Genomic DNA, 26,922 nt, shown 5'->3' with positions numbered 1-26,922 from the left:
GTTCCATCAACAGAGACGGAATCAGGGCAGGCTGTGAAGCAGGCTACTTCTTTATTCCAGCCCCATGGATAGCATGGGCTAGGCTTTTACAGCTCATTGGTAAAGAAGAAAAGAGGAAGGGGAGAGAGGCGTGTAAGCCTACCTTGCTATTTTTGGACTTCAATTAGATCGTAGGTAATTAAGTGTCAGTTGGAGCCTGAGGGACTGGGGCCTAGATCTGCGCTCAGCACAAACCTGTTGGAGTCCTCTGAGGGTAGCACTCGATTCTGGTGCCATGAGCTCTCAGCCCCCAGGGAGACTCATAAATGCCTTCTTTCCCAGAGAGCAAGGCGGGTAAAGTTGCTTTTATAGATTACTGATTTGTTTGGGTGGGGAATCTTGTTCTCACTATGAGGTTAATTGGTTTTCTATCCAGACCATTAATAGCTAACTGTCCTCTGAGAATCCTCTGCGTCTGCACCCAGACACATGCTTGGCCTCTGGGCCAGCTGTCTAATACAGTGTGTGGCCAGCTTCTCCCAAAGCTCAAATAGTTCATTGCTGGTTCCAAACTGCGGCTGGAGAGTTGTCTGCCTTTACTGTTACGGGCATAGCTTGCTTTTCCTTGTTTGAGTTCTTAGAAATTTTGAAAATTAGAATAACCTGAGGCATGTTTTAACTTAATTTGTTTTGTAAATACAAATTTGTAGAGTACACTGAAATGTCATAAAGTACACAAGTGTCCAGATGATGCTGCGTACCTGTGTTGTGGTTAGGTGCTGTCGACTTGGTTCCAACTCATAGCAACCTGATGTACAACAGAACAAAAGAAAACAGGGCCTTCCTCTTATCCCCTAAACACTCTACCAAGGGTGATCAGGGACGCATCTCTCTTGAGAGCATGTCCTAAGTAACCGGGAGGAAGCCTCACCATCCTTGCTTCTAAGGAACATTCTGGCTCCACTTCTTTCAAGACAGATTTCGTTGTTGTTTTGACACCATGGTACTTTCAAGATTCTGCGCCGGCACCATGGTTCAGATGCATTGATTCTTCTTCAATCTTCCTGCTTAACTTTCACATGCGTTTGAGGTGACTTGACAATACCATGGCTTGGGTCAGGGACACCTTTGTCCTCAAAGGCACCTGCTTGCTTTACAACACTTTACAATGAGGTCTTGTGCAGCAGATGTACGTAGCACAACGTGCGATGGGCCTCTGGCCTGCCGCGCCGGGCAAGCAGGGCGAAATCCCTGACAGCCTCAACCTTTTCGCCATGTCATCGACACCAGGATTGAAGCTTGTGTGTTTAACACATTTCTGTGATTTTGTCAGCCGACCCTTCTTGCCTCATATGCCCACCACCCAGATTCTGGAAAACTAGAGCTTTATTGTCCTTAATAAGTTTCTTGTCCATGAGACTGAGATACACTGTGATTTGTGCATGTGCGATTGAGCTTATGTTGAGCACCAGACAAAACTAAGGGCTATTGTAGAGTTTCTTGTATTAAGCGTTTTAGAAATTTCACCATTTGCCAAATAAGATAGTTGCCTAAAACCTTTTCAGAGAGATTGGGTAAGCCTCTGCTGGTCTCCTTTCCATCCCTCGAAGTGGCAGGAGGCCGAGGACAGATTCCTTTAGAAAAAACACCAGCTCAAATGAGACACAGTGCATTGTCTCTCGTTTCCCGACTGTATTGGGGGTTGAGTCCAGAGCCTTCCGGGCTGCGCCTTGCTTTTCTGAGCTGTGCAGACAACAGGCATCCCCTGGGACTGGGGTTAGCGCCTGGCCCCAGGCTGTGAGCAGGAGCGAGAGGCTTATTTTGTCGCACTCATGTTTCCACGGGAGCCCTGCTCTTAGACTGGTCCTTCTCACCGTCTTCTCACTTTGCAGATTGGTTTCCCTGCCCCCGAGTCTTGGCTCAGTCTCCTTGTCAGTAAGGGAGTAGGGGTAGGGAGGTTGTGCTGTGGGGACACAGGAGGATGGGCCCCTAGTGCCCAGGAGCACCACCGCCAGAAATGGAACAGCCCTGCAGTGAATTCATTCACTCTTTTTTTTTTTTAACATTTTATTAGGGGCTCATACAACTCTTATCACAATCCATACATATACATGCATCAATTGTATAAAGCACATCTATACATTCTTTGCCCTAATCATTTTCTTTTTTTTTTTACGTTTTTATTAGGGACTCATACAACTCTTATCACAATCCATACATATACATACATCAATTGTATAAAGAATTCATTCACTCTTAAAGCAACTTTGCTGAAGTAATTGCTTATGTGCAGCTCATTTTGGTCATCTTTTGCCACCATTTTACTGTGAGCCTCGTAAACCTACAGAAAAGGTGAAAGGATTTCACAGTGAACGCCCACTGCCCAGAAGGAACCCACACAAGGCCAGCTTTTCTGTGGAGGGAAGGAGGCCAGGAGCTCCCCTAAGGATTTTCAGTCTCGGAAACCATTTATCTGGGTTGCTGTGAGTCAGGTTTGATTCGATGGCAGTAGGTTTAGGTCTGGGACGCCCATGCCCACTTTCAAATTATATTAATGAGATTCTGCAGCGAACCTTGTACTTCATTCGCTCGCTTTATCATACTGATGCCCGATGGTAACATTGCACAAGATCATTTGATCCCAACACTTAGTGTTTCCGTTAGTCCAACCATTTTTCTTACACAATAAAAGGATTTAGTTCCAGTGATTTGGGTCCCACACTTCTGATCACCAGGTTACTTAGTGAGAACTTGAGCTTTTCGGTGAGTAGATTGCTTGTGTGCTGTCTGTCTTCAACGTGTCTCTTGGTGCAAATGATTGAGAGCTGACAATCCTCGGATCGCCCTGCTTTAGCCATCTCACCAGTGACCAAAGCCCCCAGCGACCCTCCAAAGGGCGTTTGAGGTCTTGCCTCTGCCTCAGTTCAGGAAGCTGGAGGCCCCACAGGTGCTTTCTGTTGGCACTAGTTTGGAGCGTGTCGTGTGTGGCAGTGCGTGCCAGCCTCTTGGGAACGTTGAGTGCAGTCTGGGGCCTCAGCTGGCACTGACAGTGCTGTTCTTATTGGCTCTCCAGAATAAAAAGGGCACAGAGCTGCTGCTTGGAGTGGACGCGCTAGGCCTTCATATCTACGACCCCGAAAACAGACTGACCGCCAAGATCTCCTTCCCATGGAACGAAATTCGCAACATCTCGTACAGCGACAAGGAGGTAGGCATTGTCTGTCCTGCAGATGCCACTGAGCATCCCGTCCCTCGCGTTGACCAGAGCTTCCCTGCCAGACCACCCTCCTCTACTAGGGATGTCCTCCAGGTCCCAGGCTTTGGGTTTGGTGGTTAAGTTTCCAGTGTTTCCAGAACGGTACTGTCGCCCACTAGGGACCAACAAGCGGCTGAGAAGCTCAGCTTGCCAGGGCCAGGCCCCACAGAACAGTACACAACCAAAAATCTCGCCTTTCCTCTTTTCTTTTAACGTGGTTTTCTCTCTTTGGTGGGAAATTCTTTTTGAGTTTGATATAGCTCAAGCTCCCTCACTGTGTCCAAAGCTTAATAGATGTGGTCAGAAAATATATACTGTATGTACTCTAGTATAAGCCGACCCTATCAGCCGAGGCACCTAATTTTACAACAAAAACTGTATTAAAGATGTGCTGAAAACTCTGCTTACACTTGAGCATATACGTTACATGTGTGTATTGCATGCATGTGCATCTCTCATGAATGACACAGACGAGATGGTAAGGCTAATGTGCTGATAAGCATTTGAAAATAAGCAAGTTTGAATAGCTTAAACACTCTTAGAGTTCAAATGTTTCTATACAAAATGGCCTTTCCCAGATGCTGCAATTCTGCAATTCCCCCCTCCCCCTTCTTCCTTTCTTCTTGCCTCCCGGTTGAGCTTCTTTCTTTGAAATATCCTAGCTTGGAACTTTTTCTAAGTCGTTAGACCATGAGCTTTTAGAGATTTTTTTTTTTTTCCTCTGAAGTCTCCACAAGACTGAAGGCAAGTAGGTGTGCCATGGTATTGTAGTTGTTCATCTCAAATTTCATGGAATCTGGTTAGTGTACATGTACACATTTGTGTGCTAAAGGCTCCCCAAGCACTCGTTTCTCAAAGAAGCCAAGGATCAAAGTCTTCCCCCAGTACAGTTACACTCAATAAACTCTAATCTGCCCTCTCCAGGGGCCAGGCACCATCATGTTCTATCATGTCAGTAACGCAGGCAGTGAGGGGCCCCAAGCTGACTTGACATAATAGGAAGTAGTCTGGGTAGCTATGCATGACAGCCAAGCTGTCAGCACAGAAATGTGAGTTTATTTTAAGTGATCCATTGATTCTTTGTGTGCGTCCTGGCATGGTACAGAGCCTGTGGTTTCCCCACTACTTGTGGCTTCCCGCTGACAGCTCTGGGGTTGGATGGCAAGGCCAAAAATAAGCACCGAGAATTCATAAATAGCAGCCTGCACAAGAGCAATCCTGCTCCTCAGTAAGCGAAACAAAGGCTCTTTTTTTTTTTTGGCCCACAGTGTGCTAAGTCCTTGTTGGACAATATAGCATGTGAAAGAAATGCCCAAGATAATATTTCCCCAAGCGTGTTTAGCTGCTTAGCGAGTCTTGCCTGGAAAAGAGTGTCCATATTTAAGTACATCATTGAGATCTGGTTACTGTCTGGTCCCATCAGGGAAGGCTGGGAACGCTGGCTGCTGCTGGTGCTTCTTACACGGTTCCCGGTCCAGGAGCCAGGCCCTGGGTTCTCCTACGAAGCTGCCAGCTGATCCTTACCGTTCCTCTTTCTCTCCCTTTCAATTTCAGGAACTCAATTTTTCTTCTCTTATTACCCTCCACTCTTCACATTTGCTCTGTGCCGTCTGTTAATGGCTGTCATCAAATCATCCCTGTGTTCAGAAATTTTTAGTAATGCCCAATATATTATTGTGTCAAATATCGGTCCTTCTGACTCTCTCTCTCTCTCTCTCTCTCTCTCTCTCTCTCTCTCACACACACACACACACACACCACCCACCCACCACCCTCAGACCTTGGCAACCTACTTATTACAAATCCTCCACTTCTTTCCCCGGTTTCTCTCCTCTCCTCTCCTCACTCGGCTCTCACACGCACCATGCTCCTTCCCTGCCTCTGCCTTTGTTTCCGTGTGAACACCATGGCCCTCCAGCCCACCTTTTATCTTCTCTCTCATCTTCTTTTCAAGACCAGTTTAAGTCCCCTCTGTGGATCTACTCTGAATACCCTAAGACATTGGGGATTTGGATCACATAAGGAGCTATTAATTTATCCTGTAATTTCATGAGTGATTGCCTGTTGCTAGTCTGGTTCCCACTCAATGGTGAGCTTCCTGAAGGCTCAGCTCATACCACAGACTCAGCAGTGGCCCCACCAAGCGTTGCCCTCAAAGTTGGAACGCACCAAGGGTTCTTCGTTTCAGTTACCAAGCGTCCCTTTCACACGCCCGCACCATAACTGGTGGCAGAGGGCAAGCCTCGTCTTGCGCACGGGTTTATATTTCACTTTAGTTTAGTAATAGGGTGGCAGGACGTGAGGACTGGGCGCAGCCTTGTGCTGGGTCTCTGACAGAGCTTGCTGGGTTTTGTGCAATTTCCATGTTGATGATAATATTGTAGGCTGTGTATCTGAAACAGTCTTCTGCTTCTTTCTTTCAGTTTACGATTAAACCACTGGATAAAAAAATTGACGTCTTCAAATTTAACTCCTCCAAGCTTCGTGTTAATAAACTGGTAAGTGGAGCTCCCAGTTTTTGTTGCTGTGAAGTGTAGCTCTTCTGAGACACAGAATGCTTCTGCTGACGGGTAGGAGTGCCGTCTTGCAGGCCTACAGGGAGGGAGGCTTTCAGCTTAGCTACAGAGGCCTACCTCGGTCTTAGGAGGAACTTTCTTTTTCCAGAAAAAATGTAATTAGTTTTGTTGAAGTTCTTTATACATATAATAGGGTTCATATTGTATATACAAGGGGACCTCAAAGAGTGAATGGGAAACATAATTTGTCTATGAACTCTTTGAAGGCCCGTGTATAACATATACTGAGTAATTAAAAGGAACGCTTGTGTGCTCACTGTGTGTTAGGAAGCGGCACATGCCTAATGCTGTTTAAAAGGAGCTCTGTGGCTTAGTGGGCTGTGCACTGAGCCAGCTGCTGAGTCAGCCCCTTTCACCGCTGGCTGCTGGGTACAGATTTACAGCCTCAGAGATACTATAGGGCATATCTGTGCTGTCTTCACAGGGTCACCGAGTTCTAATCAACTCGATGGCAGTGTGTTCAGTTCTTTTTGGTTTATGATCATAGAGATAGTGTTCTATATTCTAAAAGTTTCAAAATTTTGATCATCACATTTAAGCCTTCAATCTTCTGAAATTGTTTTTTGTGTGAGGTGTGAGGAAGGGATCCACCCCCACCCCCACTCCGCTGTACCCCCCCCCCCCCCCCGGCAAACAAAATAGCCTATATTCCCAATCTCAATTAGAAGAATAAGATGCCTCCAAAAGACATGAAAATGTGTCTTCTCTTCCTCCCTTGCCTTATCAATTTTGCCTCCTGGCTTACCTGAGCTCCCTTTATTTTGCCTGCCTCCAGAGCAGCAAAGACAAGAGGCTGTTGGTTGATGTTAGGGTGTTTCATTCAGCTCTTGCCTTCTCAAGTTACCTACTACCCCTGGAGCCCACAGGTGAAGCTGTAACACTGGTGAGCTGCTAGGCCAAGAAGTCAGTTTGCAGGTTTGACACGTCTCCCGCTTTCCTGGCCAGATTCTCCAGCTCTGCATCGGGAACCACGACCTGTTTATGAGGAGGAGGAAGGCTGACTCTCTGGAAGTTCAGCAGATGAAAGCCCAGGCTAGGGAGGAGAAGGCTAGAAAGCAGGTGAGCAGGACTGCTTCAACTGACTTTGCCACTGCTTGCTCGGTCTTGGCCCAGGAGGCAGGGAGTGGCCATGGGCTGGCAGGGGTCATCCGCCATGGACACATCTGCTTTTACCTTTTTCCTGCTGGATCTTTCTTGGCCAGTGACCAGCTGGTGGGCTTTCAGCTCTGGAGACATAGAAGAAGAGGTATAACAGAAAGCTCTCTCGCTAATCCCGCGCTGTGAAGTAAAGTTGGGGAAGAGGTAGCAGCGCACGTGTGCCTCCAGCCCCATCTTCTTGTCTGCCTTTTTTTTTGCCTGCCTGTCTCCTTTGCCCGGCCTTCTCCTTTTCTAATTAGATGGTGATAGAATGCACGGCGGCAGTTCAGTGCCTGCTGCTGGAATGCTAATTAGGCTTCGGCGGCCCTGCCCGCTGCAGGCCCGCGCCACAGCTGCCAGGCAGCTCCTCACCCGCAACGGGCAGGGCCCAGTGAGGAGCCGAGGACTCGGGCTGCACCAGCTTCCTCAGTGCAGACCTTTCTTGCTCCCTGACACCCACACAACTCATTTGATCCTGGCTTCTGAGACTGCCACTTGTGTGCCTGGGGCTGGGGGTGCTGTTAGATCGCAGCTGCAGTCGGCTGCCCCGGACTTGAGGGCTCTGAGGTGCAATAATTGGTCTGTGTGCTGTACTCCGACCTGTACTGACAACGTGCCCGGCCTGATCCAGCGTGCCTTCAGCTCTTCCTCGTTGCTCTTTGAGGTAACGGCACTGGATGAGCACTTTAGGGGTGCTTGGGGTGGGGAATGGGTTTTGGCCATCTGAGCCAGCACAGGGTGGTAGAGGAAACTTCAAGAAGACCCCTCCATGACCTCCTCTCCAGCTGAGCAGAGCTTAGAGTGGTTCTCAACCTTCCTGATGCCGCAACCCTTTCACACAGCTCCTCATGTGGTGTGACCCCCCAACCATAAAATGATTTTCGTTGCTACTTCATCACTGTCATTTTGCTACTGTGATGAATCGTAATGTAAATATCTGACAGGCAGGATGTATTAGGTGACCCCTGTGAAAGGGTCGTTCGACTCCTAAAGGCATCTAGACCCACAGGTTAAAAACTGCTGGCTTAGAGTGACAGATCTGAAAGCAGCTGGGAGCAAGTGGGCCTCGGGGCCTGGTGGTGACTGGCGCAAATACCCCACAGGCCTGGCCTGCCCATGGACCAGTGGGCACAGCCCTGGCCCCTGAGCACCGGGGAAAACCTAGTTTGCCCCCGTGGCCCTGTGGGGTAAACGCTGCTCACGCAGCCCCGTCTGAGGCTTCCTCTGTGACCTCCCAGACCTCAGGGCTCTCATCTGTTATGTGGTGCTGAGACACCTTCCGTGTCCCACAGGGTAGGGCACCCCATAGCTGGATGTCTTTGTCACTGATCACCTGCTTTATAAATGGGGTGGTGGCCTCAGGGAAAGGAGGCTGCTGGGCACCGAAAGGGATCGCCGGGCTCCTCTCTGAGTGTGACAGAGTCCCTGGGGGAGGGGGCGTGCAAATGATCGCACACTTGGCTGCTGTGCAAAAGGTCCTCCAGGGCCAACGCAGCCAGAAGCACCTTAGAAGAAAGGTCTGGCAACCTACTTCCAAAAAGCCAGCCTCTGGAAACCCCGTAGAGCACAGTGACACCAGGGTCCATGAGTCACAGTGGCTCCACAGCAACTGGCGGGATTTTCTTGTTTAAAAATCCACTTAATGGGAGCGACAATGGAAATTTGAAACCAAATTGGCCAAGCTTCTCATTGATCTACAAGAGGACAAACAGGGAACAGAACCGTATTTTATTGCTCACCTTTGCGCTGTTCTGCCAAGTCCCAATGCATTTGAAGGGCTTACTGTTTAGCAGCTGCCTTAGTAATCTTGTGTCGCTGGAGTCTGGGATAAGATTGAAGCAATGTGTTAGGTGAACATTATTTGAGAAAGACATCAGGTCTGGGTCACTTCTGGCTCTTGCTTTCTGAACTCGGTTAGTGCCTGGAAGTCACAGAGAGGAGCAGCTGTCCTGTGCATGTGGCCCTGATTAAGCTCAGCCTGTGGCCCCATTGGGGCAGTTTGCAGGTGAAGGAATGGCAGGGCTCTGTGCCGATGCCTTCCGTGCTGGGGAGGGGCTATGCTCCCAGCCTGGCCCCAGCAGTGGCCGTCTCAGGTGCCCCCCACCAGACGACTCCATGCCCCCACGCCAGGCGGGCGGAGGGGGTGTGGGAACTAGAGATGGTGAGCAGCACGTCTGAGCAGAGGAGAAAGCCGTCTGTCTGAGGAGCTCCATTTCGAAGAAGCCTGCACCGTGCCTGCAGATCAGAGCTGCAGGAGATTTTCCGGCCAAAAGTGGGGCTGGCAAGGTCGCTTTTGCAGCACACAGATGCTGGGAATGTTGCCGCTCTCCTCCGGTAGAGACTGGCTGCCGGGATTTTTTTTTTTTTCTTCCCAAAAGACACCACTTTCACCTGCCAAGTGGTTTGGAAAGAAAGAGGGTGGTGGTAACAAGAAGGGCGGCGGCGGCCTGAAGCGAATCAAAGGGCCCAGGGGGTTCCTGAGGGGAAAAGGGGGACCCTGTGGCACCCTGACCGTGCCTGCTGTGCCCGCAGATGGAGCGGCAGCGCCTGGCCCGAGAGAAGCAGATGAGAGAGGAGGCAGAACGCACGAGGGACGAGCTGGAGAGGAGGCTGCTGCAGATGAAAGAGGAAGCAACCATGGCCAACGAAGCTCTGGTGACTCCCGAGGCCGGGCTCCTGGGGGGCTGGCGGCCTCAGGACGGCCTGGAGTTGGGGAACTTCTCTCGGACACACCTGATAAGTCAGCCTGAAAAAATAACCCCCAGACAGGTGCTTTTCCTTACCACCTGCGCTGGCAGAGGCTGACTGAGGTCAGGTGGCTGCGCAGCAGGCCTGGGCTGGCCGTGAGGGCAGGACTGTCTGCCGTGGCATTGTGGTATGTGTGCCAGGCCATGCCTGCGAATAACACCCCTCCACATGCCCCCTAGGGGTAAAATCACCTCTGGTTTTGAACCACTGATGTCAAGGGAGAGAACAACGCACCAGTGGGTGTTCTCCCTCATAAAGCACAGCCTGCAGCTGGAGTGGCTCTTTCTGGGGCCCTTCTGAAAAGGTGGGCGTCAGGGTCCGAAGGAGCCCGAGATGGTTCTTGCCGACCTGGGTGTTAGCCGCCCTCTTCTCTGCAGATGCGGTCGGAGGAGACGGCCGACCTATTGGCAGAGAAGGCCCAGATCACCGAAGAGGAGGCAAAGCTGCTGGCGCAGAAGGCTGCCGAGGCTGAGCAGGAAATGCAGCGAATCAAGGCCACAGCCATCCGAACTGAGGAAGAGAAGCGCCTGATGGAGCAGAAGGTGCTGGAAGCAGAGGTGCTGGCCCTGAAGATGGCTGAGGAGTCCGAGAGGAGGTCAGCGGGCAGGGGCCCGCCCCAAGTCAGCCAGCCACCCCCCATCTAAAGCTGCTTTCCCACCGGCTGGGATGGGGAGGGGTCGGTCCTTGACCGGGCAGGGCAGGCTAAGTTCTGTTAGATGAGCATCGGGACTCAGCTCCCCTGACACCACCTCTCCAGTCTGGCATGTGCCCTGCAAGCAGCCCCTCTCCCTCTGAAGCCTGTCTGCAGGAAGCCGTTGAGCCTGTCCACAGCGGAGGAGATGTGAGCAGGCGAGGTTTTTTGTCCTTTTGTTTGGTGGTGGGGACAGGGGAACAACAGATAGTTCCCTGAAAGCAGGATCAAGGCTCCTGCTTCCCTGAAGCCATTGCTAGTGCTCTGTCCTGCAGAGGGGACCGGATGCCCCAGCCTGTCACCATTCGAGGGATGGAGCTGTCATCTGGAGTTTGAGAGACTCGCACTGCAGCCAGGGGTTCCCCGTAGCACGTGGTTCTGCTGGTCTGGCGATGAGGCTTTCAGCTGCCAAGTGCTCTGCTGTGCCCTCTGGGTCTCATCCAGCTCCGGGGCCTACCTCCATGGGTGTGGATCCCAGTTGTATACCTGGTGCTGCTGCCAAGGCTTCTCAGTGCCACACCCAACTTGTGTTCTTGAGGGCATGGCTCTGCACCAGCCGCCTGGGAGCCGTCGGGCAGTGGTGCTTCTTGCATCTCTTGCCCCTTGGGATCCGATAGACGAGCTTGGCCAGCCCACTGTTACCAGAAATGCACAAATACAGAGCACTGGCCCCTCCCTCCAGGCACCAGCCATGGCAAAGATTTGTATTTGATTCTTGTGTTCCTGTGTCCCTGCTTTCCCAGTTTAGATTCTCCACAAGAAATGCATCATTCCCAGGAGCATGGTCCTGCTTTGGAAGCCCTGGCTTCATATACTGTCTTTACCCCCACCCCCAGGGTCCTGGTTCGACTTGTCAGCCACCATTCTCTGGTGATCCTACAGCCCCCCTTGCGTCCCCTGTGCAGCTGACAGCCCCACTTTCCCTGGCAGGGCCAAGGAGGCCGATCAGCTGAAACAAGACCTGCAGGAGGCCCGAGAGGCTGAGCGGAGAGCCAAGCAGAAGCTCCTGGAAATCACCACCAAGCCTACCTACCCGGTGAGCACTGGGACGGCCACTGGTGGACATCCTGGTGACCTGTTCTCGTCCCTAACCCTGTGCTTCACCTGCCAGTGGCTTCCCAGGGAGCCGTTCCTGTAGAACAAGTTATGTGGGCGCTGGTTTACAACGTCCCTGGCCTGCCATTTGCCCTTGGACCAGTTTACCACTTCCCTGGTTGTCTAGATGACAGCCAACAGGAGCTTGTCTAACTCAGAAATGACATGTTTCTAAGGGCTCTAGGCCCGCATTCTCCTAGAGAGAATGTGCTCTCTAGCCCCTCTGCTGAGCCGAATGCCATCTTCCCTGGGCCGTCCACACGCACATCCCCTCGGAGTGTCTGCATGCCACCAGCGGCCAATCACAACCTGGGCCCAAGGAGCCCAGCTTCAATGAAATAGAGGAGCCCTTTGCCTCCCTAGGTGCATTCAACCCAGCAACCTGGCTATCCTGTCATCAAACAGGTGTGTGAGAGTCAGGAGAGGTCTAGGGAGGGCACCAGAGCCGAGCACTGGAGGGCAAGTAGGTGGGGAGGAGATGAAGGGTACAGTAGACAAGGGCTGGATGCCAAAGAGATGTATTTTCAAAACACTCATTGGAGCAAATGACGCAGTGTTTGTTCTAAAGGAGACAGGGCAGCACAGTGGGTGGACGTGTTGGGCTACTGAGCACAAAAGGTCAGTGGCTCAGACCAGCCACTCTGGTGGACAGGTGAGACTGGCTGCTCCCGCACAGTCGGGTGGCCTTGGAAACCCTGTGGAGCAGCTCTGCTGCTCGGGGCGGGGGGCTCTGACTCATCGGCAGTGGCTGTCATACACTGTCCCAAGTGTACTCTTGGCTTAACAACAAATCCTGGAGATCATCTGTATCCACTTTAAAAAAAAAAACCTCATTTTATTGGGACCCTTACAACTCTTACACCATCCCATACATCAGTTGTATCAAGTACGTTTGTACATACGTTGCCATCATTTTCTACACAGTTATTTGTGTCCTTGATATGAGCTCGGCATGTGTCCACTTTTAGCCCCATTTCTGTATATAACTGTATCGGAACTTGTCTAACCAGCCCATCTTCCTGGCCTTTCCTTTGTCGTTGAGCATCACTGCACTGCTCTGACCTTGGTAGTGTGCGTTCTCCTGATTAGATCTGCTGGGTGGACGTCTTCGTTTCCATGCGCTCCAGAGTCAGTGAGGCACGGCCCTCAGCACCTGCCTTGCAGAGGCACCTCTACATGTGACGTGCTTATAGAAAGGGGCCCAAACTTGAATTGTCTGGACAAACCCACTGTTTGCCTGGCACCTAGCCTCAGTTCTGTCACCACCCAGTGTTCTGTGCTCTCACTCTTCCCACTGAAGACTCCCAGACTCCCTGAAGAAAGCAGAGATGAGAAGGAGGCAGATTCTGCTGTCGGGAAATTATAGTTGGGAGAAGGTGGCATAGTAAAAAATGATGGCAGAGTGAAATGAGACGTGTCCTTACACAACTCAGCGCTTCAGCGAAGCAGAGAGAGAGCTGGGGTCCAGATGGCCCTGGGGAGAGATGCTAGTGCTCCAGAAGGGCCCCCAGGGAAGGAGGGAGGGGCAAAGCTACTCCACTCTGCCATCCAGCCGACGCTGACTCACGGGACCCCACAGGACAGAGTCGAACTGCCTCTGGCGGTTTCTGAAACTAAGTCTTCATGGGAGCAGAAAGCCTCACCTTTCTCCCAGTGAGTGGCTGGCTATGCATTTGACCGGCAGCCCAACGTGTAAAGCACTATGCCACCAGGGCGCCTACGTCACAGGGACGAGACAAGGGCGAGCCAAGTGCCTCAAGGGAGCACACACCGTCCTGTTGCTATTTTGTAGGGCAAGAGGTTAGAGAGGCAGGCAGGGGCCATATTTCAGACACCCATCCTTTTGTTCTGAGAAGAGAAATTTCCTAAAACAAATCGAATTACTCCATTCTCTGCCTCTTTCTTTAAGACCCAGGCCTCATGCACTGTCTGGTCCCAGTCTCCCATCCCTACCCACCCTTTCCTGATGGCCCATCGTCAGTGTCCCACATTCTCTGGGAACCTGCCATGCCTGTGGAAGTTCACTCTCCTGCCTGAAAGGCTGCGCCTTCAGGAACGTTCTCTGAATCAGCATAACGGCCTCTCCTCGAATGCACCTTCCCTAGCTCTCGCAGTCCTGTTGGCTCCCCGGCTACAGTGTCCACCCGAGGGAGTCGTGACGCTCTGCAAACTCTCCTGTTTCTTGAACACAACCGTCGGCTCGCAAAGGCCGGAAAGCCTGTCTTGCTGCCTGCCTCTCAGAGCGCAGGGTCTGGGTGTTTCTGAGTGCAGGTTTGCTCGTTTGGCAGAGGTGCAAGGAGAGAGGAACGGTTTTCCTGGAGGGGACCTCTCCAGGGAAGCCCACCTGGCCGTGACCTGCATGCAAGGAGTCATGGTGATGCCGGAGGGGAGGGGCTCATGTGCCCCTGGGCCAGTTATTAATGCAGCAGTGTCCTCGTTCTCTTGTGACCTGAACCTTCTAATCTCATTCACAGCCCATGAACCCACTTCCAGCCCCACTGCCTCCTGACATACCAAGCTTCGGCCTCATTGGGGACAGCCTGCCTTTCGACTTCAAGGACACTGACATGAAGCGGCTTTCCATGGAGATAGAGAAAGAAAAGTACGTAGCCTCCTGGGCCCTGCCCTGACATTCCCCACCCCACACCCCACTCCAGTCGGGGGGATGGGGTGCTCAGGGGGTCTGCTTGCAGGCAGCGGTAGGACTCTCCTTCCTTGTGGGGGCAGAGTGAGCTCCTGCCATGGTTAGGAGAGGCTGTCCCAGAACACGTGGAGTGGCCATGACCTGCCAGAAGAAGTTGCCCAACTGGAGTGACTGCTCTGAGAAGGGTCACAGCAGAGAGATGGTTAGAGGTGGCAGGGGTCATTTTGGGGTTTTGTTCAGAAAGAAGCGCTCTCTCCGGTGAGAGTTTGCAAAAGGCTTTCCTTCCTTTGACAAATGGAAGCCCCCCCTTTTTTAATCATTTTATTGGGGGCTCAGACAACTCTTATCACAATCCACACACACATCCACTGTGTAAAGCACATCTGTTCATTCATTGCCCTCATCATTCTCAAAACATTTGCTCTCCACCCAAGCCCCTGGCATCAGTCCTCATTTTTCCCCTCCCTCCCGACGCCCCACTCCCTCATGAGCCCTTGATAATTTATAAATTATTATTTTGTCCTATCTTGCCCTGTCCAACATCTCCCTTCACCCATTTTTCTGTTGTCCGTCCCCCAGGGAGGAGGTCACATGTAGATCCTTGTAATCGGTTTCCCCTTTCCAAGCCACCCTCCCTCTACCCTCCCAGTATCGCCCCTCACACCCCTGGTCCTGAAGGGATCATCCGCCCTGGATTCCCTGTGCCTCCAGCTCCTATCTGCACCAGTGTACATCCCCTGGTCTAGCCAGACTTGCCAGGTAGAATTGGGATCATGATAGTTGGGGTGGGGGAAGCATTTAGGAACTAGAGGAAAGTTGTATGTTTCATCGTTGCTACGTCACACCCTGTTTGGCTCATCTCCTCCCCGAGACCCCTCTGCAAGGGGATGTCCAGTGGCCGACAAATGGGTAAGCCCGTTTTATGGAGGCGGCGGCGGCCATCAAGCAGGCTTGAGCCGTCAATCCTATTGCCGGCAGAGTGGAGTACATGGAGAAGAGCAAGCACCTACAGGAGCAACTCAGCGAGCTCAAGACGGAGATTGAGGCCTTAAAACTGAAGGAGAGGGAGACGGCGCTGGACATCCTGCACAGCGAGCACGCCGACAGGGGCGGCACCAGCAGCAAGCACAACACCATCAGAAAGGTACCGCCCCCTGGTCTCGTGCCCATCGGGAGCGGGGAGGGGGCATCTGGTTTCCTCAGCAGCTGGGCCGTGGACTCGTGTCCTCCTTTATACGTGCTTGGTTGAGGAACTCTTGACTCGGGCAGAAGGGGCGCCGGGTGGAAGTGGAGCTTGTGTGGAGAGCCCGGGTGCACCGGACTCCCGATGCGGGTGCGCCCCGGGCCCTCGCTCAGCAGGGAAGCCCGCCAGGATGGGGCCGTACAGTGCACGGGGGTCGTCAGTAGCGGGCCCTCCTCGGGTCCTCGAGGTTTGGAAAGGACAAGGATGCTGCGATGCCAGTCTTGACTTGGAGGCCGGGGTCTGAATTTTTAACATTTTTCTGTACTTGAAAGGCAGTACTCCAGGAGAACCATCACATTTTAAAAGATGGGGCTTCGAAAAAAAAAAAAAATAAAATAAAAGATGGGGCTTCGTGGCAACGGTGATGGCCATTTCTTTCTCTTTGTCCACAGTGCTTTGAGCTTGCAAAATTGTCGAGGAGGCTGAGTCCCCTTCTCATGAGCAGCCCGAGAGTCACTTCTCTTAGGTTGGGCATTAGGTGAAGGAGCCTCTCCTGCCAACTGCTGTTCTGCTCTTAACTGATAGTCCAGCATCAGGCTAGTGCCTGTTCATTTTTACCTCTTGGCCTCAGTCTTGAAGAGCCCTAGAGGCGTGGTGGACTGCAAACCGCAGTCAGCAGTTCGAAACCACCAGCAGCTCCCCACAGGCGAAAGAGAAGGCTTCCCACTCACATAAAAGAGTCAGTCTTGGAAACCCACAGGGGCAGTTGTACCCTGCCTGTTGTTCAGGGCCCCCAGGAGTTGGCACCAAGTGATGGCAGTGAGCGTGGTTTGAGTTCGTCTTTAGTCTTTCCAGTGGTCTCCGGCTCGAAGACATTCCTGTGTTGTCTGTGTTTAAGCAGAATGCTCTTTGCCTCTCATGCTTGGAGGGTCAGGACTGACTGCTGCCTCGACTCCAGTTAGTCTCTTTGCTCCTAGAGCATTCCTTTCTGCAGTGTGACCTAGAAGGGAAGACCTTCCCCATTGGGTTTATCAGATTTCCCTTCCATAGCAAAATGATGAGACAGTTAGCAAAAGTGACGGGAAAGAAGAGAGTAGGTAGGCCTTAACCAGTGAGCAGAGCACCGTCAAATGATGACTGTCCGGGGAGCTGCTGCCTCAGGGCCTCCCCGCCTCCAGCATCTCGGCCCCAGGCTGGGGGTGAGCTGGGCCTCAGAGGCAGCCGACTCAGCGCCTGGAGTCGGGGAGCCCTCCAAACCAGCCCATAAAAGTCACTTTTCGTGGTTTCAGGCCTGAGCATTTTTCAAGTGGCTTATGTGGCATTGTTGATTTCACAAGGGTATGTTTTTGTTTTTCTTCATCTTATTTTGCTGGTTTAGCCTCAAGTCCAAGGCAGAAGACCTATCTGCATTTGAGCCCTCAAAGTAGGTTCTCCCCAGGTACTCTTTGTGGTGGTGGTACTTCCTCTGTGATACTAACCCGTGCATGAGCTTGCCTGTCACCGTCCGTGGGCAGGGCCGAGGGCGCCTGGATGCTGGCCGCAGCATGCTTCGAGTCTGAGAGCAGGCTTCGCCCCGGTCTGGGACGCGGCCTCCTTCTGAAGAGCATGTCACCGAATCCTCAAATCAGTTGTCCTTCACACCTGTGTCACTGTTGGGCTGGGGACGGTCATGGCTTCTTGTGCAGTCAGGTGTGTCTAAAAGTCCTGCGTCCTAGTGGTGTTGCCATAAATCATAACCCGAGCATGGAAATGGGGTCGATCTGGTTGCTTTCACTGTCGTCGGTGTCTGGCTCATGGGGTGACCACCTCTAAAGACGTGTGGTCTCACCTGGCAGCGTGCTCATCACCCGCCTGCCAAGCCTCCCTTTCTGGGCACATCCCTTCTCTCCTCCAGGAAGGCCCGTAGCTAGCACAGGGTGCTGAAGTGTAAGTAAGTGAGCACCCTGTCTGGGCCCTCCGTGCGCTGAAGGCCACCTCTGCTCCCGCTCTCAGCGGCCTGGTGTGGCCTGGGGCCAGAGGGACGTCTGCGGCTCAGCAGAGAGCACCCAACAGCAGTGGGAGGAGCTCGCAGAACGAGGGCTGCTCCTCTTGTGCCAGGCAGTCATAAAGTGACATCCTGCCATCAGTTATTTCTCAACGAAAAGGTGGTGGGTGGTTCTAACCCCCACAGCCTAGTATGTTCCTCCTCCTGCTGCCCATCTCTGCTGCCTCCGAGAGGTCTCCCAGTACCCACGGGGGCTAGGCGTCCCTTGAGCTGATTCAGGGAGGAACCGTTGGGAGGACAAGGGGCCTGGCCCGCCCTCGGCTGCCACTGCCTTTCTCTCTAGCACTCCCAGGGTCCTGGCCTAGAGAAGGGGGCAGTGGTTTCAGGACGAGCTCAGTCAGGGTTTGAAAGTCGAGAAAGGACAAGACCGCTGGTGACCCTGTAATTTGGGCCGCCTCCCCGCATGCCTTTCCACACTCTGTGATAAGCAAGCTTATGCACTGCGTTCATTTCCATGGGTTGTAGAGTACAAACTTTAAAAAATCCAGCAGCCAGAATTAACTTCTGTACTTCCTTCTAATGCCCAATTTGGGTTTACAAGGGTCTGTTTTCCTCTTCCTGCTTATCTTAACTCATCACATTTCCATTTTTCCAATTGATAATCAGTGCAACTGGCTTGCCATTTGCATCTTAAGTCAGGCCAGAACTGGGGATCTGCGGGATCCTGGGCAGCTAACTGGCTCATGGGCAGAGGGTGCCTCGGCCTTAGGTCTCTGAGTAAGGATGGGGAGGGACGCAGGTGCTTGGACTTGAACTTCAGCCTTCAGAAGCAGCGGTACTGATGATGTGAGCGGTGACCAGGCAGGCCTAGAGCAGGCCCACTTCTCCCCTCCCAGAGACAGCTTTCACACTCAGTCCCGGGCTGGCCTGAGTCCCAGCAAACTCATCCTTGTCCCTGAGGGAGCTTGGAGGTTCAAAGGCAATAGGCAGACATAGAGTCCTGGAGACCATGGAGTGGAGAAAGTGCCTTTATTAGAATGCTTTGGCCCTCGGATCAGGCTGTGGCCTTGGCCGCCAGAGGACGAACAGGCCTACAAGTCCAATGTCATCTCTAGTTTGTTCTGACTCCCCCTGGCTACCGACACAGGGCTGGTGAAGTGGCCTGGGGCCGTGGCACATCTCAGGGAGAGGTGCAGCCGCGGGAAAAGCATCCGCACAGTGGACGGAAACCGCCAGTACCTCCTCCCTCGGTGACCCTGTGGTCTATTTAGCGGGCCTTGAGGGTGTTACTAAATCACTTAGACTTAATGATGTGGTTAGAAGGATCACTTCTCCACAGGACCCCCATGGACTGAGAGTCTCCACTTCTGCTGCCCGTTTGGGAAGACGGAGCTCAGGCTCCCTGGCTCCAGAACCTTTGTTGGTGGAATGCTGCAGTGTCCCAGTTGGGAGGGTGGAGGAACACGAGGCGGCGGCGGCGGCACCTAGTGTGGGTGAACTCTCAGGGGCTCTGGCTGGGAGCACAGGAAGGCCCAGGAGTCTCAGGCTGGTTCCAGGCCCTGCTCCTGGACTGGCGGCGACCTGGCGTTCCCTCTCAGCCTCAGTTCACACACCCAAAACGCTTCCCTCCTCAGCTGCCCCTCATGCAGCTTTGCTTGTTTTGATAGCTCTCTGGATGGAAGATTCTGCCAGACTCTTCCAAAAAATTCCCATTCCGGGCGCCATTTCTGCTGGGAGGTGCTACTTCATCTGCTGAGTCTGCACTCGGGTTTGGAGGTGCCTGCGGGCCTGATCAGGGCCTTATTTGATGCCATAAAGCATCCGCGTGGTCCCTCAGCACTGGCAGCAGATTGCAGTGCACTCGGCACCCGGCCCGGATTTTAAACTGCGACTGCAGCCGTGGGAGGGAAGGGACAGGAAGCAGGCAAGGTCCTCGGGCACGAGGTTCTTTGCTTTTGATCCCTGCCACGATTTCTCCTTTGATGTGGGCAATTTAACAACGACATTGGTCTCGCGGGACTTTACCCCTGAGGCACCAGGGCAGCATGCTCAGTAGGGCTAGCCTCTCTCCTGCCTGCCCAGTGAGGCGAATGAAGCCAATTAGTCCATTTTCCAGGTGGCAGGATGGTGTGGCACAGGGCCCCACCAGCATCCCATGGGTGTCTGGAGACCTAGGCAGGTACCACATTCCAGGCAGCTGTCTGCAGCTTCAGCCCTGAGGTCCCATGGGCAGGAGGGAGCACCCGGTCTGCAGCTTCAGCCCCTTAGGGTTCTCCCTGGCAGCTTTAGCTCTAGAGCAGATAAAGGATTCAAGCTTGAAGTGCAGGGCCTCAGGAAAACCTCACCAGCCCGACCCCCACCTCCAGCAGTTACCCCCACCTCGGTACCCAGTCTTCCTCAGCTCTGTTTGAAGGGGGACCTGTATCACCCCCCACACCAGAAGATGCAGGAGTTTGCTGCTGCTACTGGGCCACCTGTCACCTGTCTGCCTCCGAGCTGACCTCCTGCTGTGAGTCTAGGCACCAGAAAACCAACCATGTGTTGCTCTGCCTCTCCCCGTCCCCGGCACTCTAACTTTCAGTGTGGAGTGGCTGAGCGGAAGGATAACACGATTTTAGGGCTTGCATTTCAATTCCATCGCATTTTTATGGGACAAGCAGCATCTCCACGCCTAGAGTTATTAGGTTAGCATCTAAAACGGGTTCACTGTTGTGGGTCTTATTGTTTAAAACAAATTAGGCTGCGCCTCTCCCTTCCTCTCTCCTCCCTGGGGATGGGCGGATTGAGGCGAAGCCCCTGGAGACCAGTTGGCGGAATTCTGGGGCTCTGATGAGTTCTGTTCTCCAGCTTAATTGTAGAGCCTCCTTCTGTCTCCGATGACAGCTGAAGTGGCACTGTGTCCTGCTCACCCCCACCCACCCGCTTTTGCTATAGGAACAAGATAATCACAGTACGGCCCTGCGAATCGGCTTTCTCTGTGTGCTGATGAAAGTGTAATTCCTTCTTAATCAAGCAGCCCCACTGCTGCAGGCTCCGTGCTGATGCACCCAGTGGTCCTCCGGATCCCCCACCCGACCCTGCACACGGACAGTTAGAGGACAGCCCGCCTCCTTGTGCTGTCATACTCCAGCAGGGGGCACTCTTGGAAGCCTTCGCTGGCCCACTAGAGAGATGAGCTCCGGGTGTGTCACGGTGCCTTCTGGCGTGCTGTCTCCAGGCCCTGGGGACTTTTCTCAAGCCAAGTAGCCAGTCCTGTGTAGGGCTCGAAGAGCAGCCACAGCCCTTTGTAAGGGGCCAGATGTGTCCGTTCCTGTCATGCCACACAGCGTGGATTGTTTGAGGAGCCCTGGCCGTGCCCCTTCACAGCCTGGTGGCCATCACCACGGCTGGTGAAATGGGAGAGACGGGCAGGAAGAGGGCGCCAGGCACCCTGGGTGGCTCAGAGTCGTCTGTATGTGCAGCAGAGAAAGACAGGATGCAGTCTTCCCAGGGTGCAACTGGATTAGTGACAGACTTGACAGCCAGGCCAGACGAGTGGACTGACTGCCACCTGTGCCCGTGGCCACATGTCTTGTTGTCATCAGATGTAAAGAGGCAGCTGGAGAGAGCACTTGACGGTGCCTGATGGGGAAACCCTGCTCTTCAGTCATCTTGGGGACTGGCCAGAATGCCGGGCTGAGCCGCGGGCCGCGCTCGGCCGCATTAAGGCTCGCAGCGCTTCCAGAGGAGCTCGGCTGTGGCTCCTGCCACGGGCTGTTGTGAATTCTGGGGTGGCTGCCACGTTTGAACAGAGCACCACCCCCTCGCCCTCCTCTTCTGAAGGACTGAGGCTGGGGGCTGAGGCAGGCCTGGGTGACTGAGCAGCGTCTGCCACGGCCCCGGCACCTGGGGCTGCAAAGGGCTCCTGGAGGAATGCTGTGGGAGCCTCGTGGTATGGCTGCATCCTGGACATTCCTGCTTCACCATCCACTGGAGTGCGTGGGTGACAGTGAGCCTGCTGCTGCTCAAACAGGCGCGGGCGGGTAGGGGTGGGTGGCTAGGGCAGCGAGGCGTCTGGGATGTGGGCTGATGGGTGGGACTCAGGAGACCAGCTTCAGTTCTCAGTTTGCATCTGGGGTCCTCTCCACGCACCCTGTAGCTCTAGAAGCAGAGCCGCCGCTCTGATGTGCAAGGAGACCTGCCAGTCACTTCACACAGACGGGCAAGATGTGGCAGAGCTAACACCGGGGATGCCGCTCTATGTTCGCATGAGTCCGGAACAACGGTTCTCAACCTGTGGGTCACAACCCCTTTGGGAGTTGAGCGACCCTTTCACAGGAGTTGCCCGATTCATAACAGTATCAAATGATGGTGCTGAAACAGCAACGAAAATAATGTTATGGTTGGGGGTCGCAGCGTGAGGAAGGTGGAGACCTGCTGCTGTAGGAGAAGGCCACAGAGGCAGAGTGGGGGTCTTTTATGAAGGCCAAGTTCTGAACTATTCCCTCTGAGCCTCCCCCTTTCACAAAACCCTTCTGTCTGAAGCTGGCCTGTAAGTGTGATCATTGGGGAGCTTTCTAGAATGGGTCCCGCCCTCTGGAGATAGGATGGAGCAGTGTACAGACACTGAGACAGGCCCCAAGGGGCAATTTCTGGCAGGATAAGAGGTGAGGCTGGGCCCCGAGGTACAGGTAGGGGGTGTGCAGGCCGAGAGCTGGGCCCTGCCCACCGTCCAGCACTCTGTGTCCTGCCGAGCACATGCTCCAGGAACTGGAATCCAGTGCCGCCGGAGCTGCCAGAACCCTCTGCTGGCAGCTCGAGGGGCAGCCAGACTAACTCCCCGGCAGGAGCATCCAGGAATTCTTAGAGCCAGCACTGTGCAGCGGGCAGGAGGCACTTGGGCCCCACAGGCCCAGGCTCTCTGCCTGCTGAGGTGGCCAGACCTCTCGGTGCATCTGCCTGTCGTGCCTCCGTGGACAGCACCACCCTCGGCCCTGAGTTCTGCCCCCACAGGAAGTTGGGGAGCGGGGTGGGGGGTAGGGGGAGAGTGGAGAAGCATGCCGTGTGATTAGTAAGAACAGCTGTCGGGTGCTCAGCGTGTGCCAGGCACGGCGGGAGCTTACATGCGTTAAACAATTAGTCCGCCCAGCACCCTGCAAGGAGGGGCGGCTCTCGCCTGCCTCACTATGAGGACTGAGACCTGCCCTGGGCCACATAGCCAGTTTGGGGATCAGGGTCAAGGGTCAGAGTGGCCCAGGCAGGGTCCTGGTCAGAGATGCCCTGAGGGCCAGGCAGCTGGCTGTGGAGACACTGAGTTTCCTCCAGCCCTTTCTCAGGCGCCATCCTGCTTCTCGGGGTCATGGTACACCCGCCAGGCTCTTTCTGATCTTCACACTCTGCTCCCTCCCGGGGGAGACAAGAGGCTCTCCCTGTTCCCATCAGAACCAGGCTCCCAGAGGGCCTCTGAGACAGGCTCCCTGGAGGAACAGCCTCCTGCGCCTGGGCTGGTTTGTCAGGGACGCTGGGGCCAGCAGCTTTGGCAGGATTTGAAGTGTCACTCCCCAGCTGTCTTGTTTCGAGCACACTGATGTTGCCTGCCTTTTGATGGTGAAGTGGCTGGGTTTAGTCTTCCCTCCCCCGCCCTGGGTAGAGCCATGCACAGAATCTTGGCTCTCTTCTGACCAGGGCATTCCTGAGGAGGAGGTTGGGAACCAGACCATGCAGTCTAACCGGGTCTGTCTGTCTGTCTGTCTGTCTGTCTGTCTGTCTGTCTGTCTCTCTCTTTTTCTTTCTCTCTCACATACACACACCCGAAGAAAGGGGTTCAGAGAGATGGGGTATCATTGAGGCTCTTGCCCCGCCCCGTCCTTGTGATCTGAATCTTATCCAACAAGCACAGTCTAAGCTCCTCCTCAGAGCTGAGCGCCTGGCTACGTGCTCTGGATATGAAGGTGCCCCTGCCTGCAGAGACGGTGGGAAGGACTGGGGCTCAGTGTGAAGCACAGTCTGACCCAAGTGGATCTGGGAGCAGGGATGGCTCAGTCTGGAGGAGGCTGGGAAGTGGCTGCAGAGTTAGGCTCTAGCCTGCATCCTCAGGCCCTTGAGTTCTGTGCCTTGGGCACCTGCCACCCCCCCCACTGTCATCTTCTCGGTGCAGCGTCCTTCCTGGGAGGAGGCCCAGAGAATGGCCGGGCTTCTGGACATTGCCTGCCCTCCCGCATGAGCCAGCCCCAGTTACCAAGCCCACGGGGACATTTGGCTCCGGGTGGGTCTTCCTGGGGAACAGAGTGGAGACAGGTAAGCTTTCCAGGGTGGGAGGACAGGCCTGTGACCGGTGAGGAGTCCGCCTCCTGGGTTAGCACCCTTGCAGCCAACAGCGCAGGGGGATCTCAAAAGACAAGAATGTGAACCCATGAAAAGGCCCAGCCCCCTGTCTTCTGAAAACGTCCCACCAACATGCTCACTAGCCATCCCTCTGGCCTGCATCTCATCTGTCATCTCTGGCTTGGATTCCTGGGCAAATCTGGAAACGTCTTCAGGGTGCCCGCAGTTGCTGGGTGTCTCTGTGAATCGGCTTCCTTTTCTGCAAGTCACTTTCTGAGCTCACCCAGAGGCAGGACAGGGCCTGGTGTGCAAGCAGGAGCTGACTCCTTCCCGTCTTGTCTCCCACAGCTCACCCTGCAGAGCGCCAAGTCCCGAGTGGCCTTCTTTGAAGAGCTCTAGCAGGGGATTCGCCACCCAGGACCTGCCACTGTGGCCGCGGCACCAGTAGGACGGGCCAGCCACCCTGGGGACCTGCTATAGGTGGGCTTGCAGTAGCTTCCACAGAAGCTCTAGAACTTTCTCCGGCTAAGTGCAGAGCCAACCCCCTTCATGTGCAATTGCCTTGAACTGTGACCTGCCGAGAGTTCTCTCGTGGGGTTCTACTTCTCCTGACCTGAGTCATTACTTTCTTTAAAGGACTATCTGTCTCTCCTCTTCGATGTGGGATCTTAAGCTTTTATTGTCAAGGACACTGTGCTGTGTGTCTGACTTGGCGTTTCCTGGCCCACTGAGAAAAGGGCACAGGGAGTGAGGTGCCCAGGACTCGGGGCTTCCGCAATGTGAGGGAGCTGGGCGTGCTGGGCCTGCTGGCCACACAGCCACGGCGGCAGCAAGGGAACAGTCCCTGGGCCCGCACCCTGAGGAAGTCCTTGCTGCCCGCTGGGGGATGGGAAAGACAGCTGCACGTGGGGGAAGAGTTTCAGCAGAACCTGTGAAGAGGGGCTGGCTGCCAGCAGAGAAGCTTAGGTGCCGCCAGCAGAGCTGCTCTGCAGGGATCTGCCTCTCACAGAACCTGCCTGCCTTCCCTTGCCCCCTACCAGCCTCTCGGGGCTTTACCGCACCCTCAGTCTGTGGCAGCTGGTGGCCCCGCAGCCCCCTGGCCAGCTGCTCTCCGGCTCCAGACTGGACATCCTTTCCCAGCTGATCCAATCACCTGCCTGTGGGCCCACCCCTTGTGCTCCCTGGGCCACACTGGGCTATTGCCCTTGTCCCTCAGTTACTGCCAAGTGCCATCCGGTTAGCTCCGACCCACAGGGTTTCCTGGCTGCCGTCGTCTCTGAGGACACAGCACCAGGTCTTTCTCCCGCACAGCTGCAAGGTGCAGCCCGACCAACAGCCTCTCCCATCGTGGTTGAGTGCTTAGTCATCTGCACTACCAGGGCTCCCTGGACTTTTCCCCATAGGGCCCCTCCCTGCGAGATTCAGGAGTATGGCGTCAACCAGAGCCAGTCAGACCCCTCCACCTGGCTGCTGGGCCAGGCAGGTGTCAAGGCTTAATCAGCAGAAAGAAGCTTACAAGGTGAAGGCCTGTGGGGTGTGGCAGACTCCTAAGAGCTAACGGAGGTCTCTGGCCCTTCTATTTGGGTAAGAGATGCTCGTGGAGAGCCCCCTTCTGCCCCGAGTAAGGCTGACCCAGCACCTGTGTCACTCTCTACCCCTAGACATGGGGCAGGGCTTTGCATGTGGAACGTGAGCCTGAGCTTCCGGGTGACGGGCTCTAAGAGCCCCCGGAGTTTCCCTCTTCCTCAGGGGTGAAGCCCAGGAGTCTGAGGTGTGAGACCTGGCGGTTGTCGCCTCAAGCTGAACACGTACCTATACCTGCATTTCGACCGTGAGTTACTTTCCTCCTGGCCTGTAAATGTAATTCTAGCTGGCTTCGGGGTACAGCACACGGTGGCGATTTGTAGAAACATTGTCGGGCTTCACTTTTATATAACTGTGTCTGAAGTGGAGAAAGGCCAGCGTGCCGGCTGGGGTCTGACCTGAGCGGAAGGGCCCTTGGGCTGGAGCCCACGCCCGCAGGTAGCGGAACTGACAACAACCCGCTCAGCTGGCCCTGGGGGCCCTGTTGGGTGCAGTGTGGAGAGGAGCTTGGTTTTCAGACACGCAGCCTGTGGGCGAGGTGACTGTTCTCTTTACGGGAGCATGCTGAGGGCAGCCGAGCCTGTCCAGAAGGGTGTCAGGAGTGCCCTGGCGGGGCGGATTCTGGTGACACCATAGTCAGGAAACTTGGAGAAGTTGCTGCTCCAGGAGGCTGCCTCCGCTGCCTCCTCCATCCTGACAGCTCTCGCAGCCACAGCTCCCAGGCAGGACGCACCTGGTTTGGTAATCGTAGGGGCAGTCTCCTCCCTCCCTCCCCCACTCTCTCAGCCAGAGCAGCCAGTCCTGAGTCTGACAGCAAGTCCCCCATGGTAACGTTCCTGCTGACGCACGGGGCTGGAGCCTGGAAGCCCCTGAAGACCACCCTGGTGGGGTGTTGGCTGGCCCGCTGTTTACCCCCCCACCCCACCCCACCCCGGGCCAAGCACTGGCTTCCCTAGACTGCTTGGGGGCTCGGGTTTCAAAGATGTCACATGGTACTCCTTCCTGGGGGGCCTGGGCCCACCCACCCCCTGTCAGGGCTGACCATGGAGGCTCTTTTCTACCCTAGGAACTGTTGTAATTTAAATGGTGGTTTTAATAAAAGTCGTAAGCTGTAAAAAGTCCATCTTGGGCTCCCTTGGCGTCCTTATTGCTGAGTGGTGGGGACAGACCTCTGGGACACACACCTGCATGCCCAGGACTGCAGCTTTAGCCCCTCAGCCCCTCTGCATACCAACAGCACGTACCCCTCTCCCTGTGAGGCCGGCAGGGTAGTGGCAAAGGCCCCAGACAGCTGCCCAGCCTTCCATTTGGACCTGTGCCCGCTGCCTACGCACAGCCTAGACCTGCCGACCACCAGGCACTGGGCTGCACCTTCACCCCCCTCCCCAGGTCGTCTCGTTCTGCCTGGTTGCAGTGCACTCTGCTCGCCGGGGGGCCACGAGGCACGTTCAGGTGAAGTTGGGAACCATCGATGCAGGCCTCATTTCCTGCTGTGTCTAATGGATAAAGGTCATTTATTAAGAGACAGACGAGTCTAGAATACCTCTGCCCAGGAGCTTGGCCGCAAAAACCAAACCAAAGCCGGCCACAGTACAGGCCAGTCGGCAGTTACTTAGAAGGGTGTATGTGAAGACGGGTAAAATCAGAACTTGTGGGCTTCCGTTACACGCCATATCACATCATAGAGCGAGTTGGTCACTGGACAGACAGATCCTCCACCTCTCAAAGACAGGTATGCTCTG

The 26,922-nt window shown here is 54.4% G+C and overlaps 1 protein-coding gene across 4 annotated transcripts in view; it reads left to right on the top strand.

The window, feature by feature from the left end:
* NF2 (NF2, moesin-ezrin-radixin like (MERLIN) tumor suppressor) overlaps positions 1-26,297 on the top strand; it is an 84,177-nt gene extending 57,880 nt beyond the window's left edge. For 2 of the 4 annotated variants that reach the window (XM_075534860.1, XM_075534858.1), the window contains 10 exons: positions 3,053-3,187; positions 5,659-5,733; positions 6,757-6,870; positions 9,481-9,603; positions 10,074-10,291; positions 11,318-11,423; positions 13,957-14,084; positions 15,105-15,270; positions 16,688-16,732; positions 23,945-26,297. In XM_075534860.1, the coding sequence (XP_075390975.1) occupies positions 3,053-3,187; positions 5,659-5,733; positions 6,757-6,870; positions 9,481-9,603; positions 10,074-10,291; positions 11,318-11,423; positions 13,957-14,084; positions 15,105-15,270; positions 16,688-16,723 (1,101 nt within the window). In that variant the 3' untranslated portion in view covers positions 16,724-16,732; positions 23,945-26,297. The remainder of the gene's footprint in view (positions 1-3,052; positions 3,188-5,658; positions 5,734-6,756; positions 6,871-9,480; positions 9,604-10,073; positions 10,292-11,317; positions 11,424-13,956; positions 14,085-15,104; positions 15,271-16,687; positions 16,733-23,944) is intronic. The other 2 variants (XM_075534859.1, XM_075534857.1) reach the window with 1 other exon arrangement.
* The last annotated feature ends 625 nt before the right edge of the window (positions 26,298-26,922 follow it).

Source organism: Tenrec ecaudatus, chromosome 16, assembly GCF_050624435.1.
Source record: "Tenrec ecaudatus isolate mTenEca1 chromosome 16, mTenEca1.hap1, whole genome shotgun sequence".
Taxonomy (NCBI): domain Eukaryota; kingdom Metazoa; phylum Chordata; class Mammalia; order Afrosoricida; family Tenrecidae; genus Tenrec; species Tenrec ecaudatus.
The sequence above is the reverse complement of the archived record's forward strand: the minus strand, read 5'-3'. Positions and strand labels throughout refer to the sequence as shown.